General features: G+C 35.1%; 4 protein-coding genes across 5 annotated transcripts; 2 read left to right on the top strand and 2 right to left on the bottom strand.

The window, feature by feature from the left end:
• Nucleotides 1-798: 798 nt before the first annotated feature.
• Nucleotides 799-3,552, bottom strand: LOC100244091 (mitochondrial inner membrane protease ATP23). Of its 2 annotated transcripts, none has more exons than XM_019224680.2 (5): nucleotides 3,320-3,552; nucleotides 3,064-3,185; nucleotides 2,593-2,730; nucleotides 2,409-2,492; nucleotides 799-1,282 (listed from the first exon to the last, which is right to left on the bottom strand). In XM_019224680.2, the coding sequence occupies exons 1-5, from the start codon at nucleotides 3,522-3,524 to the stop codon at nucleotides 1,148-1,150; spliced, it is 684 nt and encodes a 227-aa protein (XP_019080225.1). In that variant the 5' UTR covers nucleotides 3,525-3,552; the 3' UTR covers nucleotides 799-1,147. The 2 variants fall into 2 exon arrangements, with proteins under 2 accessions (XP_019080225.1, XP_002269112.1); XM_002269076.4 differs by having other exon boundaries at nucleotides 3,280-3,494.
• Nucleotides 3,553-4,055: 503 nt separating this feature from the next.
• Nucleotides 4,056-4,640, top strand: LOC104881664 (classical arabinogalactan protein 11). The gene has a single exon (XM_010662528.1). The coding sequence runs from the start codon at nucleotides 4,056-4,058 to the stop codon at nucleotides 4,638-4,640; it is 585 nt and encodes a 194-aa protein (XP_010660830.1).
• Nucleotides 4,641-7,067: 2,427 nt separating this feature from the next.
• Nucleotides 7,068-8,668, bottom strand: PEL (pectate lyase). The gene is given in 3 exon segments (NM_001281122.1): nucleotides 7,068-7,628; nucleotides 7,721-8,461; nucleotides 8,555-8,668. Coding segments are annotated over 3 exon segments (1,197 nt in total). The 5' UTR covers nucleotides 8,650-8,668; the 3' UTR covers nucleotides 7,068-7,267.
• Nucleotides 8,669-13,896: 5,228 nt separating this feature from the next.
• LOC100254358 (uncharacterized) lies at nucleotides 13,897-16,031 on the top strand. The gene is made up of 3 exons (XM_002268893.4): nucleotides 13,897-14,950; nucleotides 15,363-15,584; nucleotides 15,784-16,031. Exons 1-3 carry the CDS (start codon nucleotides 14,264-14,266, stop codon nucleotides 15,805-15,807), a joined length of 933 nt encoding a protein of 310 aa, XP_002268929.1. The 5' UTR covers nucleotides 13,897-14,263; the 3' UTR covers nucleotides 15,808-16,031.
• The last annotated feature ends 3,990 nt before the right edge of the window (nucleotides 16,032-20,021 follow it).

Genomic DNA, 20,021 nt, shown 5'->3' with positions numbered 1-20,021 from the left:
GTCAAACTAAAAGGGGACCCAGAGCGGAAAAATTCACTTAAATAGTGGGAACACATATAATAGATGAATCTAGCTATAGCAGAAAGTTAAGAGGCAGAATCCTATACATTTATGTGCTTACCATGTTGGGGTTTCTTTTTGTTCCTTCTCCGGTACTAAAGTATCATTTTTAAACTAAAAAAAGAGAGAACCTTCCCTCAATGTCTCTATCAGGTCCCTACTTGTCCAATGAACCCTACCCATTAAATCCTACATATCCAGGCTCCTACAATGAGCCAAGAAGGTTCAATTGGTAAGCTCATTCATAGAGCATGGCACACAAGAAGATGACACATGCAACCATGTAAAACCATCATGTCTATGCAAATTTTGGTTGTTTAGCATCTTTGTGCTAGAAGTTTTGCATTTTGATATATGTAGGTGCTTGTTGACCTGGGTGATAATTGGGTGCAAATATGTTGAGATTGCATGAACTCTAACCTAGAGAACTCTTTTTTTTTTTTTTTTGATGGGTACCAGTCTAACCTAGAGAACTCATATGGTCGATAGGTCTGAAGTTATGCCTCGATTTTTGGGCTCATCAAAATCCGGATTTGCCCCCCTTTATCTCTCATGAAGCATGCTATTCAGGACATGACACAATGAAAGTTTCAATTTTCAGGCACAAGAACTATTATATTTCATCAAAAGCAAACTGAATGATGCCCACTGGCGATACAAATTCCATCCATCTCATATCACTTGAACAATAATAGCATACCATCATCGCCTTCATAATGGTAAGTGACTAATGAAACAGAACTGAAACTCTCAACTTTCTTTTCCTTTCAAACCAAAAAGAAGGAATTCTCCTTCAAATGTGACATCAGAGATAACATTAATTGTCATGTACAATCACTATGACGCATAAGAATGGTAAGATCCTTTCTTTGTGCAGTTGTAGAGTAATGACAAAATGAAGGAAAACCCCAGAAAAAAGTGAGGAGAGAAAATGAACTCTATTGAACTGCATTGTGTATGACCCAGAGACTAGATGTGGCAGGAACAAATTATTATTGCTTTAAAAGCAAGTAATCAATGTGAATCAATACCGTTCAGAAATCTGGGCAACAGCTAGTTTGGCAATGACAAGTAGTGATTACCATCTTCAAGGAGCTCTGTCAAAGGGCTTTGTATCATTGTAACATACATCCCAGACAGCCTCCATGGCATCCTTTGCAGCTGCTTCTGAGCAGTGAGGATTAGCTGTGACCGACTTCATAACTCTTCTTCTCACACACTCCTACAAATGGCAGAAGAACCCCACATATTAAAATACGTTAAAACTGAGGGCACACTTAAATAAACTAGAGGAAAATAGAGTACTGAATGAGAACATGTATTAAAAAATAGAATGAGATATAAAGTTTATGACATCAATCTGAGACATTAAATAAGAGAAGTTTTTTCTATTAAAATACATTGGTAAGCCCCATTTGGTGAAGTCATGTTTGGGCATCAAAAAGTAATGCTATGTAACAGTGCAAAAATTGAATATCATACACCAAGGGCATGTGTGTGAATATGAGCATGTATGTGTGGGAGAGAGATCTATTTTCAATGTACAATTAGTAAGAAATACCATCATAACATAAGGTCCACTTTCAATGATAATAGGTACCAGTAATATCACCATTTTTTGTGCAAAAAGAGAAGTGTATTAATAATGGCACCCGACAATGGGATGCAAACAAGTGCTTGCAATAGTAGCAACATTATTTTTTTTTTGCTTTTAATAAAAATCTCTTCTTTGCCGACCAAAATCACATCACCCTTACTCCACAAACTTGGATTCCAGTTTGTCCTTCAGAACAAAACTTTGGAAGTTAACATTCAATTCATTCAAGAAAATTGGAGAAGGATCTGCCTTCATTATTGTTGGAAGAAGAGTGACCTCATGAGAGTTAAGACATTGGAGTACAACAGAACTTTGGGCTCCATTTCAACTGGTGTACAATCATTAAGTAGGGATACAGGGTAGCATGTATAGCTCAATGTAATTTTGAGAATCTTCAAACATCTCTATCATAAATGGAGATAATCCCAGCAAAGATAAAAAAAAATACAATACAGCTAATCAAAATATAATATAATATAATTATATTCTTATTTTATCAAAACCTCATCACTGATTGCCATTTATACAAACAATTCAAGTGTATAAAATAGGTAGATTGATATGTAATCAACAGGAAACCTGTTACAGTAAATCGATGAAAAAACACACAAAACTCACTTGTTAATGCCATGCAGGTTTAAAATATTGATAATTGCATGCAAAATAATCATTGCACACTATAATTGCACAAAGAGGGGCAAAATGAGATATGAAATCAGTCCATATGGATTTCTAAGAAGAAAAAACTCACTTGTCCGTGCCCCCGAACCTTCAAATAACCCCTCAGCAATTCCCGCTTGAAGTGACAATCACCACTTAGATGACCAGAACGAATCTGTTTTGCATAAGTACAAAACAACAAAAGTCGACTTACAAATAAACAAGTCACACAAACTCAATGTTGAAAGCTAGCTAGTAGTCTCAGAGATACACACCTCACTACAAGCATGATGAGCACAATTAGTCCAATCCAAGTTTGCTGCACGACAATCATCATATGCGTGAATCAGCTCATGGATTACAACTTGATTGACCTCATCTTGAATGTTCATGTGATTACTACATACCACTATCTGAAATACACATAAAATTTTTGTCATTTCATGGACTAGAAACCCCAGTATCATGTATTGCTGAATTTATTGGAACTCACAAAATGAAAAGTACGTATTTACTTAGGACTGAATAAAGAAACAAATAGATAAATATATGGTAATACAGATGACATTCAAACCCATTGACAGATTTGAGTCGATAATCACTCTAAAATGTGGTTGATTTCACATAAGAAACAGAACCTAATTCGCAAATTGAAATCTCAAGTCACTGGAAGTATTAGATTTCAAAATTTGCACAATCTGAATACTTCAAAGCAAATTCATTTGATAGAAAAAACAAATCCTTACCCCTTCGCCACGAGCGTAACCGCCACTGACCTTCGTGTTGCAATAAATGGCCTTGATGAACTTGTCACCAATCGCGCATCCAGATTTCTCCAAATTTTCCCTCAGAAATTTGACCATGGGAGCTAAAAATTGAAAAAAGAAAAAAAAATGCAAGAACTGAGAAACCCTAAAACCCTAAATCCGGACAGAGAGATAGGCAAAAATATATTTGAATACTTCGAAGGCTTTTCTGGATCATCTGTTCACATTCCTTTACCGTCATGCCACCATTGACGCCCGATGAAACGTCTGCCGCGGGGATTGTTGGAGCGGAGTCGCCTTCCATTCTCTGTCCCGTTCGGTCTCTGCCACGGCGACTGTAACAGTTTGAGGTGGACTTGACCTGCAGCTGTTTCTTTGGGCCGCCTTGTGGGCCTTAGCTCTATCAGCAGTACCCTACAACCCGAGGCCCATTTGATCATCACCTCCCAAAGGGGCTGGTAACTTGGTCAAGAAGTAGGCCCACATCAAGTCAAAACAATTTAGAAAAATTAGGATTGGGTGAAATGGAATGGAAATATTTGAAGAAAAATGTAATTAATTATTTTTATTTTTTCAATTAAAAAATATTTTAATGAAAAGGCATAATTAATAATAATAATAAATAAATAAATAAACCACAGAAAGTTATAGAAGATGAAGACATAAGAGTCCAACTATTTAAAGGCTATTTCATTGTTAAGGGAGACCAGGTCAACCAATTTCATTCCGATAAGTCAATAACTGACAAACTAACCGTTTGAATCAAAGGCTGTGCTGTGGCATGTACGCAAGACCGTAGGCATGTTCCTCCGTACATTGCCGCCAAATCCTCCCATGCGCCTGCACCTCCGCCCTATAAAGGCACACCATCTTCCTCCAGAATGCCTTGTAGCAGTGTTTCTCTAAATATCATTTTTAGAGAAAGTACTGCTTTGCCTTCTCAGCAATCCAGCTGCTGCCGCACCCTCGATATGGCACGTCAACTTGTGGCCCTCGCCTTCATCTTTCTGGCTGTTGCTGGCTTGGTATCCGCCCAGTCACCCAAAGCCACCGCCCCCACCGCCTCATCCCCCACCGCCTCTAAAATTTCCCCTTCACCTTCACCGTCATCCACCACCTCCGACACCCACCCACTTGCTCCATCTCCTACCTCACCCTCCCATGCCACCGCCCCAGTTGCCTCAGCTCCAACTCCCTCCGCCTCCACCCCCGCTGAGGTTCCAGTCTCTTCCGCCCCTACACCGTCGGCCACCTCCCCAGCGGCCTTCGCCCCTGAGCCATCGGCCGTCTCTCCTGACACTTCCGACGCAATAGCCGATTCCCCGGAGGACTTCATCTCCGCCGTTCCAGCTTCAGCTCCTGGCAACGTCTTCTCACCACCTGCACCCGACGAGGAATTCTATTCCACAGAGGGACCCGCCGCAGGACCCATGGCCTATGGCGCAGGAGATGCACCAGCTCAATCTCCAGAAGCCAGCCATAAAGATACCGCTACCGCCCTGGAGGTGTCTGCTACCGTGGGTGTTGCTGCCGTGGCCAGTTTATTATTGTTCTAAAGAAATCTAAAAGAAAGTCCCATGCAAGTTGTGTAGACGTTAAAATTTCAAACTAAAGGATTAAATGATTGGGTGAGCCATACTACTATATGAGTTTGTGTTCAATGGTTAGAATGAGTCCTAGACGTCCATGCTAATTGTATCTCACATCTTAGAGGAATTGCTTGCTCTCGAGCTTTAATTTGACTACGTATGCATTCTAAATAAATTATTATGCAATTCATGGATCCAACGTCTTGTGTTTTCAATTTTTATTTTTCCACACACTTTTATAATCAAAATTCTCCCCTCTCATTTTATGTTCAAATATTTTGACTCAAAATGAGTAGGTAAAATATTAGTTGTTTTTTTACGGCTATTATCTTTCCCAAACGTTTTTATCAAAAATTTTCCGATACCAAACATAATTTTAATGGTTTGTTGTAATTTTCTATTAAATTCAGATGAGAAAATTATCAATGATAAGGATGTGAATTAATGAGAATTGTGAGGGAAATTACAAAATCCAAATCTTATGATCACTACATTGAGTAAAACGTTCAACAATATTGGAGAATTATTCATGATATATAATTTCTTCTTTTGTTTCTCCCTTTTAGGGGGGATTTAGTAAAACTCTAGTGGTATTTGTTTTTTAACTTAATCGAAAAAAGATAAAATATTTAGTTTTTTTCTATTCAATTAAAAGTAATCTATTAATATTAACCAATCTAATTAAAATAAACTTGCATCCATAAATTAATTTAGTTATAATAATTAATATCAACGGGTAATTTTTAGTTGAATAGAAAAAATCAAATATTTTGATTTTTTTCTATTAAAAAAACATACATTATCTTAATATATTACTTAATGATATAAGTTGACTTTAAGTTAAATTATATTTAAGTTATAAACTTAAAACTTATTATTTAATTCTTATTTTAAATATTAAAGTTATTTGATAAAATTAACTTAAAATTTATTTTAAATTATCAAATTAACCTATTTACCCTCATAAATTATAATTAGGGCAAATGAAGTTGATCATAGAAGTAACTAGAGCTAATAAGAATAAAAATGTAAAATAAAGAAGTAAATTTAAAAATTAATTAATTATTTTTACTTGTTACTTAAATTTATTTTTAACTTTAAGTCATATCATTAAGTTATTTTATCAAATATACTTAATTTATTTAATGATTTAAATTAAATTATTAAATCACTTTAAGTTATTAAATTTGTTTTTCAAACAACCATTAAACATCTATTTAAATAATAAATAATACACGTCATGTCCTTCCAAAATTTAGTTTGACTTCACATCTACGTTAGCTATGACTATTGGGTGCCAAGAAAATGAAAATTTTTGTTACAAAACACATGGGAATTAAATAAAATTTTGGAAACGTCAAAACTGCGTCATGCATGTTCATCTCTAAGAACAAATGGGAATAATGTAAAATAAAAAATGCATGGGCTCGATCGGAATTAGACCTATCTCCTCTGCATGCACGTGCCTTGGATTCCTTTTGTTGACAATTGGACATCCCACTACGTGACGCAGCCGCGTTAGAAATGGGAAAATATGCAAACCATTGAACCGGTTTCATACTGACGCGTCAATTTGGGTTTAACAATTGAATAATAATTGAGCATTTAAGTTTTTAATTTCAAGCATAGTTATATGAAGTATTTAAATTCATGCATATCATACTCTTAATATAACATAAGAACACCCAAAAATTTTTTGTAAGTAATGAAGCTTGCCATGACATCCCATTTGATTAATGAATTCTCACATGATCAATCAATCTCTATGCTCAAAAAGAGTACAGTGCATGTTGGCCAAGGCAAGTTGGAGTGATAATGAGGGTTGGTGACGGAATGAATGGCAGCAAGGAGATGTCGGGGAAAGCGGAAGAAAAAATAAGCGCACGTAAACCAACCATAAGATCACGACATGACATGAGGATCTAGCGGAATGAGTGCGCGTATATGTGCATGTGAACGGTGACCCTGGCTAGCTAGCTCCCGCGCTCCCTCCATGTATCAATCATCGATGTGGGACTCCTAAGCTTGAAGTTGGAGCGGTGTTTTCCCTTGATTGACGGCCTAAATTTGGCCCTACTGGGGCACGCATAATTGAAATTCTCGCACATAAACGTGCTACATGCCATTTTCCCTGGAAGAAGTTGATGTTTTTGGACCTTTTGTGGTCGGTCCTGATCATATATACTGACCTTAATCAAAGAAATAATTGACCATTTCCCTGTTTTTTGTTGGGTCGTTACAATGTGTAAAGAGTTGTGCAAATCCATTGTTGTTCTCGGAGACAATGGAATAATGGCTATTCTTGAAATAATTTTCGCAAGGCTGCCCTCGTTTGCCAGTTTATGTATATATAGCTAGCTACAACATGGGGATGTGTTTAGACTAACATATATAGGTGCTTAAATTTCATTTTCATTAAGTGGTATTGCAACTTAACTGCCTCCCAGGCGAACTCAACATGCTTCTCCAAGCATCAGACCCAGGTGGATAATCAGTTAAGTGAGCACTAGAAAGAAAGATAAACCCTAATCGAACCTATAATTTTTGGATAATGATAATAGTAATACTTGTTATGGGTACATCCCTTCATTTAATTAGCAACGAGACCCCTTCCTGCAGCCGAGTGCGCCAGAACCCAAGGTGATTGAACCCACCAGAGAAGATGGTCTGGCACTCAAGCTGGAAGCTCTGGCGTAGCTGGAAGAAGCGCCTGCCGCCGACTGCAGGAAGAAGGCACCATTCAACATCAGGTCCCCTTCAGATCTCCAGTTCCAATGCCTCCACTCACTTTCTGGTGCATCCTCATGCTTTGTCACAGCTTTCTTAAATCTATCATTGGGTGCTAGGAATCTGTTGCCCTGGCTGTTGATGGTAGGGTCAGCACTTCCACCAATGGCATACATTTCCCAGTGGGTGTAGTCGTTGTTCACCACATGAAAATACCCATGCCTACATCTGCAATGGTAAAGATGCAACACACTCATTAGTTTGTGTCCAATTAAGTCTAATATGGCATTAAAAAACTATCTCCAAGTCGAAAATCTTACCTGGGCATTCTCTGCACGAGCCCCTCTCCGAAATGGTTGAAGGCAATGGTGACTTGCATGTTCTTGTCTTCTGTATAAGAATCGCTGTGGCCCAGGAGCATGACCTTGTCATGGTGAGTCATGAAATTGTTAGAGATGGTTATGGCGGTGGATCCATGGATGGCATCAATGAGGCCGTCATGGCAGTTGGACAAAGAGCAATGGTCAACCCATATATGCCTCCCACCGAAGATGGACACCCCATCACCATCAGATACTGTCCACCAGCCGGAGTGGTGAGGAGAGTTTCTGATGTTGGCATTCCCTCCTTGCTTACAGTCATGGATATGGAGACCATGTATGATGATGTTACTGGCGTAATGGATGGTAATGCATGGCCCTCCAGCAATGTGAACGCTAGCACCCCTACCATCAATGGTCTTGAACGAGTTCATCACCAGCTCTTGCTTCAGCTTGATGACCATGTCACGCTTGAAGATGATCCACAATGGCTCATCTTGGATCACAGCATGCCGGAGAGTCCCTGGCCTTGGATTGACAGGGTCATCGTCCTCGGAGTCGGTGACCACGTAAATTCTACCATTCTTTCCGCCCATTGCATCCTTGCCAAACCCAATAGCGCAGTCGGCTAACCGCTGGCGGTTCTTGTCCCAGTTGGCGTCGCACCTCCAGCAATCGTCGATAGGGTTGCCTGTTCCACAAGAGAAATAGCCCAAGTTCCTCCTAGAGGCATTGATGCTCCTGTAAAAAAACGAAAACATTTTTAGCTTAGTAGTTGATAACACCATTTCCAAATTGTATAGTATTCTTCCGGATCAACAATGGAATATTCACCTGTGCACCTCTTGCACAACTACTTCAGGGTCTTGGACTGGTGCGGAGGAACCAAGAATTGGAGGAAGAAGAGAGAACAAGAAGAGAAGAGACATTGCAAAGGTGGCCATTTTTGTTGTTGCGGAGAAAGTTGGAGGCAGAGATGGCTAGGGGTTGAGTGGGGTTATAAAGGAGATAAAGCCGAAAGAGATGGCGTGATATCTTAAAAAGAGTAGGGCCGCCACCTCCGCTAATTACAGATTTGGTAATCTTGAAGAAAAATTGAACCCTTTTATCTTCCCTTTTCCGTCGCCTATTTTTGAGAATCCAAACGGTGTGTTCAGATGTCTGGTCTAATTTATGGGGAATTAATTTGTTTCTTCTCGGATGTGGAATGTTTTACAAAATCAACCTAATTAAGACATTTGTATACTGAAATGGAGATCATTCAAGTTTGTATTTATTCAGCTTTTGATCAAGGCGCCTTCACGTCAGGTGAAAACTGAAAAGAAGCGTTAAGACGTCTAACTGATCCGAACTGTACTTCATATTACACAATGATGGCTTTGGTTGACATTTTGTCAAAGGCAACTTTTTCGAAAGTAGAAATTGAGACCTCTACTGTTGAATTGAGTTGTAAGTGTACCAGAAAGACGGAAAAGCTAACGTTACGTGGTTAAATATTTTCAACTTCATCAAAAGTGATGCTGACCCACCTTCAATCCACTCATCCCCTTAATTTGCCTCCACTGACTGCGGAGCAATCTTTTGACCCTACACACCCCAGCAGTCAATCACTGCACTATGACCCACCACTATCACCCGTCAATTGTCCTCCCACCCATTAATTCCTTCCCTGGAGACTTAATGGAAAACGGAAACAATGGTTTGCTGATTTTCGACTTGAAAGTAGGATGATAACCGAGCGGGTTCGGGATTACAACTCAGGTTTGAAATCTATGCCGTTTATTTAAATCAATTCTCGTCTCCGTCAGCAAAATAAACTTAAGTAAGGTGGATATAAGAAATTCTCATATCTACCTCATCCCGTTCTTTTTATTTTTAAAATATTATTTTTTTTTAAAAATAAGCATAATTTATAATTAAATAAATATTATATACATTAAAAAAGTTGAAAATAAAAAAATAATTAAAATAATTTTTTATTTAATATTATATATAATCAAATGAGACAGGGTGAAACAATATCATATCTGAACCCGTAAATTAATCCCATTTATATTTATATCAATCGTGTCTTATTAGGACCCGAAAAACAGTGCCATGGTCCCGACTTGAAATTTTCAGTAATGGTGGTGAGGAAAGAATGTGAAGAAGAGCGTGGAGGATGGGTGCAATGATAAAGAGGAAGGCTTTTATTTCTTGTGTGATAATTATATGGGGGATTAGGGTTTGTTGAGTGACCCAAACTGCGTAATCATTTCGAGTTTTAATTTTGCTGCTGCTTTTCTTTCCTCCAAATGATGTTGACATTGGCTTATATTTTACGCTCCAACGCTCTGAATTCCCATTAAAGCCAAGAAATTATGGTTGACTAGCATTTCTGTCAACTGCATCAATTACAGGTTCATACCGTTATCATATGATTCATTTGTAGCATTTCACGTTTCTTTTCTTTTATCATTATTATTATTTTTACCATGTGGGTCAGATCTACCTTCATGGGGAAATAAATAATTTTTTTTTTCATTTTATATAAATTTTTTGTATCTTTGGAACATTTTCCAAAATAGGTTTTTATGTTTTTTAGAAACAAAAATTTGCTCGAGAATTTGTAATATTTTATATTCAATCATTCTTGAATTAAAATATATTTTCAAAAAATATATTATTTGTAGATAAGTTCCTAAAAACTATCTCTTATTAAAAAAAATTAATAAACATATTTTAAAAATTGGAAAACATTTTTCTATTTTTAAAAACAAAAACCTATGTTTTAAAACAGTTTTCAAACAAGTTTTAGAGTTCTAAGGAGTTTAATGTAACCAAATATGTGTGTAATGCATAAATTTATCACAAAATCCATAAAAGTAAAAAATTGGAGCTTTAAGATGTGATTTTTTAGTTTAGAAATTCTAACTTTACATATGTCTTTACATGCGCAATTAATGTGTGTGCTTTTAATTGTCATTTTCAAAGTTTCAACTTTTCATATTTGACATTATCGTTTTCACACTAATAAACAAATCCAAAATAAAAATAAAAATAATATACTAAATTAAAAGTTTTATTCACCCATCAACATCGTATTTTAATATGAACTTTTAAGTCATTCAAGTAAAAATTCCTCAATATTTATTTTTAAATAAATTTGTTTGACTTGAAGTACTATTTTTGTATCTCCTTGACCAAATTCATCCGATTACTCATCACCCTTGAAGTTTTGGTCCCGAAGAGATAATATCAACCACTTGGTATATGATAATAAGAATATAAATTTTTATATAAGATTATGTAACCTCTTTCTTCAAATGTACTTTTGAAATAATTAAAATAATATTTATGTTGAGAAAAAAATTTGAATTTATTTTTTAAAATTATGAAAAATAGTTAAAGGTACGTATATTGCATTATTGTATCAGGTATAGTATTATGTACTCGTATGTAGATTATAAGATATGATTAAAATAAAATATTAACTAACGACAATGATGATAAGTGACAAGGGTTGGGCCCCCGGTATGAAAAGCTCATCTTTTAGAGTTGGATTGGGCCCAAATCTTTTATGCATCAATCTCACTATTTTAGGAGGCACCTAGAGATTTTGTATTGGTACAGGCAATAAGTGAAGCCCATTACATTAGTGGACGTGGGCCTGAGTGAAGGCCCAACAATTGGAGAGTTTTGGGCTATATCTTTAGTATCCTTCGCAATGACTTCTACTTGGGCCCCTCAAATTCACATATGGACCTGTCCGGTCTAACTGTATCTGGGCCATTCGATCAGTGGGCTTGGCAAATAATATGTTTTTTCTCACCACGGGGCACGGGCACTGCATTGCACCACTTGCACCTCACCGATATCCACAGTGAGTGGTGGGCCCCTGGAGTCCACTTCATCATTTCTCTATCATCTGCACTCCAAATTTTTCATCATTCTTGTCACAAATGATGATTTCAATTGCATTGCTGAAAAAAAAAATTAATTTGAATAAAAGATTTTGTATGGGATTATTATGGGGGAGCTTGGAATTGCTAGAAAAAGGCAATTAAGTGTGATGGAGATGGGAGATGAATGTGGTGTCAATTGGGAAATGGGCACTATAGTTGGATCATGAACTGACATCCTTGATGGTTCATATCTTCCTTCATATTTCTCAATCATTTACCCATCTCATATTGTGTTAAAATTGTCAATTTTTTTTTATACCTATTTTGTGTGTGTGTGTGCGCTTTTTTTTTTTCTTAATAAGAATGATTAAAAAAATAAATAAATTATGTTATCTTTATTCAAGAAAAAAATATTAAGGGTCTATTTGGAAACTGTTTTTGAGAATAATTTTTAATTTTTTAAAATAAAAAAATATGAAAAACATGAAAACTGTTTTCCAAAAATATATTTTAATTGTTTTCACTTTTTTAGGACTATTTTAAGAAATAATTATAAAAACATGTAAAATGATTAAAAATAAAATACTAGATATAAAAATTATTTTTAAAATATATTTAAAAATATTAAAAATATGTTTACAAATATTTTTAATTTCTAAATAGATTTTTGTCATATAGAAAATTAAAAAACAATTTTCAAAAACCATTCTAAAAAACTATTTTTCAGATTTGTTTTAAAAAATAGATACCAAACAAGCCCGAATGTTATATTTTTTATTCCCAAAAGGTGCTCGGTCAATCCATCCTGTTGTCATCCTTAATTTTGATAGAGGATAAAGTAAAAGAAAATAAGAATCAAAACTATATTTTCAAATTAATAACTGTTAAAAAATGTTAATTTATTAGAAACTACAACTCTTGGAAAAAAAATAATAAAGTTATTTATATATTGTGTGTTAAATAATAAGAACAATAGTTATCCACCATTAATTTATCCTGACTTGGGGTCGCAATCGAGGGTGTCGGGCTGTTCTCGTGGGGGGGCCTGAGGCGACGTGACGCGCGCGACTCCGAGCTGTGCTCTCCCCCCCCCTCCTCCTCTTCACTGATGCTTAGATTAAAATAAAAAAATATCTCAAAGAAAGGTAGAAGGCTCCTGCAAACATGGAGTATTGTCCACGTGTAAGAATTGGCCTTCACACGGAAGCCCTAAAAGCGAAACAAAAGCGTTAATATTGGGCCCATGGTTTCACTTTCTCCTGCTGTTTAAGTTATTTGGCTGGATTCATGTGGGCCCCTCATCTCCATATATTTTCCTTCTTCTTTTCTTTGCTGCCAAACAGATTGAAGCCCCGTATAGCCCCATGTCTCCATATTGATGGGGATGGGTCCTTATAAAGACCCACGTTGAAAAGTAAGTGTGGTTGAATAGCTCATCTCTTATCCGTGCTCCTCAATTATTATCACATCTCCTCCACTCATATCCTTTTCTCTTAACAATGAATAGATTAACTTCATTGACTTATGCAAAATTTAACCCAAATTTCTTGACGTTCAAATCCTAATTAAAACAAACCCCATCTACCTTCTATTAGGTAGCTGTTTGAATGTGATTTTAGAAAGTGCTTTAAATATTTTAAATACTTGAAAAATAAAACTTTTTAAGAATATGTTTGATAATAATTATAAAAAATGTTTTCAAATTTTTTAATATTTGAAAAATAAAAATTTTCAAATATTGGTTTAATCGTCTTCTTGTTTGCTCAATGGTTGTGACAAAAGATCAAGCCTTGGAGGAAGGTATTAGTTTTGCTGCTTGTTGTCGTAACTAGTTATGTCTCTACCAACTTTATTTGTTAGAAATTTTCGCTTTTTAAGATGCAGATTTTGACAAATCTCTTAGGCATGGGATTTGCTCTTCCATTTCGATCAGAAAGACGCAAATAATGCTATCTTGACCAATCATTCCATTTCCTTGTGCGTCTTCTTATTACAAAAGTTTCAAGTGTTAAAAAAATTAAGAACATTTTTTAAAATTATTATTTTATATATTCTTAATCAATTTTTTCTTTATAAAATTACAGGAATGTGCAATATGATTTTGTTTGAAAATAATAAAAAATTTGTGAATTTTATATATTTAAATCTAAGTTTAATTAACATTAAAAAGAATTTAATAATTATATTGTTTAGCATTATTATGAAATTTCTTTGAAGGGCAGCAAAGGGCGCGTGAAGGGCATTATACCTGAAAGGAGCGGAGGGGAAATTAACAATGATGGGTGAGGATTGAAAATTTTAATTTAAACACCAGGGCGTAGGATAGCAGTGCCCACCGTACTGAGCACATTACTGATTACCCAACCCGTCGTCATCACCATCATCATCCTTATACATAAGGAAATCTAGATAACAACACAATCCGCAGCCTTAGCCAATCCCTTCGTTCCACGTATCGATAAAAATGGCCACACCTCACCATGATCTCTTGGGAACGGCGTCGTTTTGGATCCACTCCTCTCTCTCTCCCTAAGAGTCAAGTTTTTGAGTCCTCCCTCACAAAAAGGCTCTCACTTTTTGTAAACAGCCCACTTTTTTGTTGCCTTTTTCTCCCTTTTGCAGGGGAGATCGAAGAGAGAGAGAGAGAGAGGGAGGGAGAATGTGTAATAACAAGAATAGTCCTCCGACTATTCCCGATCTTGAAGGCAGCTCCATGATCAGCAAAGAATCAAGTACTGTGGTGTCACTCAAACCGGCTCGGAAGATCAGGACCAAGACTAGGAAACCCAAGTTTCTCAGTCTACGGCTGGAGCTCTCCTCTGATAACTCACAAGAATCCGGCGAAACCATGACTCGCAACCACCATCATCAGCTCAACTTGTTCCCGCTGCACCCTGAAAACTTGGTGGAAGACAAGGACATGCACGACGAGAACATGGCTTACTTCTTTGCAGCCTCAGACGGTGGCGCCAACCTCAACGGCCTCCTGGGCGGAGACACCGGCGCCGCAGTTCCATCAGGGGACTCCCTATCGCCATCTCTAACATACGCGTATGGTGGGCAGGACAGCGAAGAGGGTGCAAGTACGTTGGTACGGGCGGCGCTGAGGAACAGAGAGAGAGACGCCAGTGAGGAGAAGTGGGTGTCCTACTCAGAAGTGGTGGAGAAGAAGGAAGAGGAAGTGACCAGCTGCGCCGCTGACCTATGGTATAAAAATCATACACAACGACTGTCATTGAAGCTTGATTATCAGGAGATCTTAAACGCTTGGTCCGGCAAAGGCCCACTCTTCATTGAAGGAGAGTCTCCACAGACTGTACCAGACCTTGCTCATGACGCCGCCAATGTGAGCCTCCTTCTTCCTCTTCCATTTTATTGGCTTACTTCAAAACACCTTTTTCCCAGAACGTATTTTGGGGTTTTGGGTATTCACCGAATTAAATTACCGATCTGGTAGCATCAGAGTGGTGCAGTACTGTGTGTCACTGTAGCCATTGAATGTTTTGTTGGAGGTCACTGGAATCTTTCCAGCTATCGCTTTTTGCTTTTTTTCAATAGGGCCCCATGCACGTGAGCCACTTGTGTCATTTAGCGCAAGTAAGCAGCATTAGTTAGCCCCAAAAGTTGGAGAACAAGATGCAAAATTATTGATGGCATTAATCCAATTACTGATATACTGTGATTAGCAAATTTGAATTTTATTCTGATCAATGAGTTGCAATATTGCGTGATAATGGAAAATTTTTTGTATTGGGCAGGCGATGGGGGATGGTTGGAGTGGGGTGTGGAAGGTTCCAGAAATGGGAGGAAGTCGAAGCAGCATGAAAATGGAGGAAGTTGGGGGAGGAGAGGGGTCCAAAAAGGGGCAAAGGCAAGCCAGTGTGTTGAGATACAAGGAGAAGAGGCAAAGCAGGCTCTTCTCTAAGCGGATTCGATATGAGGTTCGAAAGCTCAATGCTGAGAAGCGCCCTCGTATGAAGGTAACACTTTTCTGGAATCCGTTATTAAGAATAGCAATTAGATCTTAAAACTGCATTTGGATGGTTTTTTGGAGGAGTGAATATGATCTTAGACCACTGAATTCAGCCACTGTATTTAGAAAGTGAAGCATTATAGTTTTATCATTTTATTTTCTCAAGTAAATGGGAATCTGATTATGGTCTGACTTTGTTTTTGCAGGGTAGATTTGTGAAGAGAAGTTGAAGGGTATTGAACTTAATTTTTGGGGGGCATATGATGTAGCTTATAAAGAGTGTGGCCCTTTTAGAGTGTATTGTTATGAATGTTAATTACATAGCTGAGACACTGATAAAATGCTAAGGAATGCCATAACTGAAAAATGAAAAAAAAAAAAAAAACCAGTGGAATCGAAAGGATTGAACTTGCAAAACATTAATACTTTACTGTTACATATGGTTATTGTTTTCTTTGCTTTTCTTTTTTAGGGGTTTGTTTGTTTTGTTTTGTTTTTTTTTTAGTGTGATGTATTTAAGGAGTGAATGCAGAATTAATGCAAGGTAATAGCAAGGACAATCTAAGTAGACCTATCATGGTTGATCAATTTCCTTAAATCCTTCACTTCTAAGTTAGAAAAACTAATCATTAAAAAAGTGGGATAATGATCAAGCACCTTGGTCCCTTGTGATTTTGGAGTATTGATAAGAAATGATTGAACGATCTTAGTCATTTTCCTTAATCATCTATGTGAAAAGAAGAGAATGATCATAATGTCAAACTAGCATGATTATTCATAGTCCTACACAATTCTTAATTATTATGGGTAATGTTTCAAAGACTTCGGTCAAAATGAGAAAGAGAACTATTAGACATCTTTCTTGAAGATATTCACTAAGCAATATTTGTAGAAAATGATAAAGTAAAGAAATTGGTTGAACTTGCAAAAAATTAATATTTTACTCTTACATATGCTTATTGTTTGCTTTGTTTTTCTTTTTTTGGGGTTTGTTTGTTTGTTTTTTTAGTGTGATGTATTTAAGGAGTGAATGCAGAATTGCAGGGTAATAGCAAGAATAATCTAAGTAGACCTATCATGGTTGATCATTTTCCTTAAAAGATTAATCATCCATCATTTCTAAGTTAGAAAAACTAATCATTAAAAAAGTAGGATAATGATCAAGCGCCTTGGTCCCTTGTGATTGTCTTAATGTATTTGGAGTATTGATAAGGAATGATCAACATTCTTAGTCATTTTTCTTAATCATCTATGTAAAACAAGAGAATGATCAGAATGTCAAACTAGCATGATTATTCGTAGTCTTAGACAATTCTTAATTATTATGGGTAATGTTTCAAAGACTTCGATCAAAATGAGAAAGAGAACTATTAGACATCTTTCTTGAAGACAATCACTAAGCAATATTTGTAGAAAATGATCAAGTAAAGAAATTGGTTGAACTTGCAAAATGTTAATACTTTGCTGTTACATATGCTTATTGTTTTCTTTGTTTTTCTTTTTTAGGGGTTTGTTTGTTTGGTTTTTTTTTTTTAGTGTGACGTATTTAAGGAGTGAATGCAGAATTGTAAGGTAATAGCAAGGATAATCTAAGTAGACCTATCATGGTTGATCATTTTCCTTAAAAGATTAATCATCCATCACTTTTAAGTTAGAAAAACTAATCATTAAAAAAATGGGATAATGATCAAGCGCCTTGGTCCCTTGTGATTGTCTTAATGTATTTGGAGTATTGATAAGAAATGACCAACGTTTCTTAGCCATTTTCCTTAATCATCTATGTGAAAGAAGAGAATGATCAGAATGTCAAACTAGCATGATTATTCGTAGTCTTAGACAATTCTTAATTATTATGGGTAATGTTTCAAAGATTTCGGTCAAAATGAGAAAGAGAACTATTAGACATCTTTCTTGAAGACATTCACTAAGCAATATTTGTAGAAAATGATCAAGTAAAGAAATTGGTTAAACTCGCAAATTTTTTTCATTATGGCACAATTCAAACAAGTTGTAGAGTTGAATTTGGATTGATGTAACTCTCTTACTTATAATTTTCCCTTTTCTCTAAGATATTTAGGCACAATGAAGGCATCATAACGTTTAGGTTGAGGGAGAAAGACAAAATCTTCTAGGTTTTTTTTTTTTTTTTAAAATAGTTTTTATTTATTTATTGATTTTTTAAAAACAACTTGTCTTGTTGTATTTTTGTTAATGACATCAATTCTTTTGAGATGTGAAGTGAATTTCCTTAAAAAATACGATGAAACGCATCTATATTTTCAATAATGATTTTTGTAATACTCCATGAGAAGCTTGAAATCAGAGTAGACTATTTTTCTTGATTTTGAGGATTCCACGAGGGTTAAGTACTTCGGAGTTTATACAAGTCAATTTGCTTTACTATAGGGTTGAGCACCTTAGACAACGCCTTAGACCTCAGTTATGACTTGATGGAAAATGCATCTTTGAATGTAACTTCCTGACCTATTCTAATGGCCTAATTCTTTTTTCAATGGACAATTTAGTTATACTTGAATACTTAGGCTTCAACCCATAACCATGTCTTGTGCATATATAGCGCAATCCTTTCCCTAATATTGTGTGTGCTGAGTACCCTATTCTCGAATCTCAAACATCTAAAAAAAACTTTATTGAAAATTAATATAATATTTCTATTTTATATAAATAAAATTTTTATTTGATTTTGTCTTAAAAGGTATATATATGTTTTTTTTTTATTTAAAAGAAAATAATATTTAGAATAAATTATTTAACAATAAAAATATTTATTTTATGATAAGAATAAATATGGAATAAAAACCATGAAATTTTAAAATTCACTTACCATATTTTACTTTAAATAATTAATAAGGTATCTTTTAAATTTAGTGATTTTGGGTGTTATTTAGTGCTAAAATATGTGTTGTTAAATACACTTAAAGGTAAAAACCTATATATATATATTTTTTTATCACTTATGAATGTCAAAAGAAAAAAAAAATACCAATAACAAACGAGAAAAAGAATCACAAGGAAAAAAAATTATTGATAAAAAAGGAGAAAAAGCATCACAAGATGGTGGTGGTGATGGGTAATAAGATGGTGGTGGTTAAAAAGATGGTGGTGGGTAGGAAGATGTTGGTGCTTGTGCTAATAATTATCAAATAATTATACTATATTTTAAAATTTTGAAAGGTCAAATCCTTGTATAGTTTTTTATATTTTGGCTATAATGAGAAGTTGAAAGATGAAACCAAATTCATAATCCTCAAATTGATATAGTTTTTTATATTTTGGTTTCAAGGAGAAGTTGAAAGATGAAGTCAAATTGATAATTTTGAAAAAGTATTATAATATTTGTTATTAAATATAAAATAATTTTTTTTGTTATTAAATATAACTTTGATGGAAAATAACATTCTCCAAACTTAGTTAGATTTTTTTTTTTAATAATGATACTATTGTTGACTAAATTTGAATATAATATAATTGGAAATGCATTGTGAAATCAAATTAAATTATAAATTAAGTTATTTTATTTAAAAATATAATCACGGGATGAAATGAATGTTATCGTCACATCATCAAAGATTTTCTACCATAAAAATAATTTCATCTTCCATTATTTTAATTTTTTCATTCTTATTTGGACAAGATAATTGGATCTCTTATTATCATTTTTTTCAACTCCAAAGATTTTCTTTTCTTCTTTTCTAAGAAAATAATTTCATTACCCACTATTTACTTATTTGTAACAAATCCAAAATTTTGTTCCCTAAAAAATCCAAAATAATTGGTTGCAATTTTTTTTTTTTTTGGAACCAAAATTATTGTGATTAGGATAATAAGTCATTATTATTTGTTGGAATTTTGTTCTAATTTATATTTAGTTTAGAAAACTTTTTTAGATAGTGATTTACCTTACATTGAAGATTTAAGGTTGTTGTTTGTCTAATTGAAAAGTCATAAGTATATCTAAAAATGTTTAACTTATGGCAAGTTAGGTAATCAAATGGTATAAAAAGGATTGATATATTTTTCCTGGAATTAAAAATGATTTATTAAATATTTAAAAACTATAGGGACTGCTCAAGTTGGGTAACAACACTCAAGCGTTGGGACTGCTCAAACACTTAAGCCATGCTTAAAGCGCTCAAGTGGTGGTTAAGTGCGCTTAAGTGCTTATACATAATTTGAATATGGCAAAATATTTTGGAATTAGTCATGTCAATCAAGTTTGGAAGCTTTGAGATATCAATTTCATAGGACTTTTATGTCTATATATATCCCATTATAACCCCTTTAGAGTTAGAGATTGTAAGAGAGATCAAGCCTACTTGTCTTCCACTAAAGGATTCTAGTGTTGAATCTAGGGTTGTGACTTGCATCTCCTTGCATCTCTTCAGTGGAGCTAAAGATAATTCATTATAACAATTGAAGGTTA

The sequence above is a fragment of the Vitis vinifera genome, chromosome 14 (assembly GCF_030704535.1).
Source record: "Vitis vinifera cultivar Pinot Noir 40024 chromosome 14, ASM3070453v1".
In the NCBI taxonomy this organism is placed as follows: domain Eukaryota; kingdom Viridiplantae; phylum Streptophyta; class Magnoliopsida; order Vitales; family Vitaceae; genus Vitis; species Vitis vinifera.
The sequence above is the reverse complement of the archived record's forward strand: the minus strand, read 5'-3'. Positions and strand labels throughout refer to the sequence as shown.

Coding starts and splice junctions, on each gene's coding strand:
- LOC100244091 (XM_019224680.2), bottom strand. CDS start 3,524: ATGATCAAATGGGCCTCGGGTTGTAGGGTACTGCTGATAGAGCTAAGG. Junction 2,493..2,592: donor CTCATCATGCTTGTAGTGAG/GTGTGTATCTCT, acceptor TATGCAAAACAG/ATTCGTTCTGGTCATCTAAG. Junction 1,283..2,408: donor AGGTTCGGGGGCACGGACAA/GTGAGTTTTTTC, acceptor TGCCATTTGTAG/GAGTGTGTGAGAAGAAGAGT.
- LOC104881664 (XM_010662528.1), top strand. CDS start 4,056: ATGGCACGTCAACTTGTGGCCCTCGCCTTCATCTTTCTGGCTGTTGCT.
- LOC100254358 (XM_002268893.4), top strand. CDS start 14,264: ATGTGTAATAACAAGAATAGTCCTCCGACTATTCCCGATCTTGAAGGC. Junction 14,951..15,362: donor TTGCTCATGACGCCGCCAAT/GTGAGCCTCCTT, acceptor TGTATTGGGCAG/GCGATGGGGGATGGTTGGAG. Junction 15,585..15,783: donor AGAAGCGCCCTCGTATGAAG/GTAACACTTTTC, acceptor TTGTTTTTGCAG/GGTAGATTTGTGAAGAGAAG.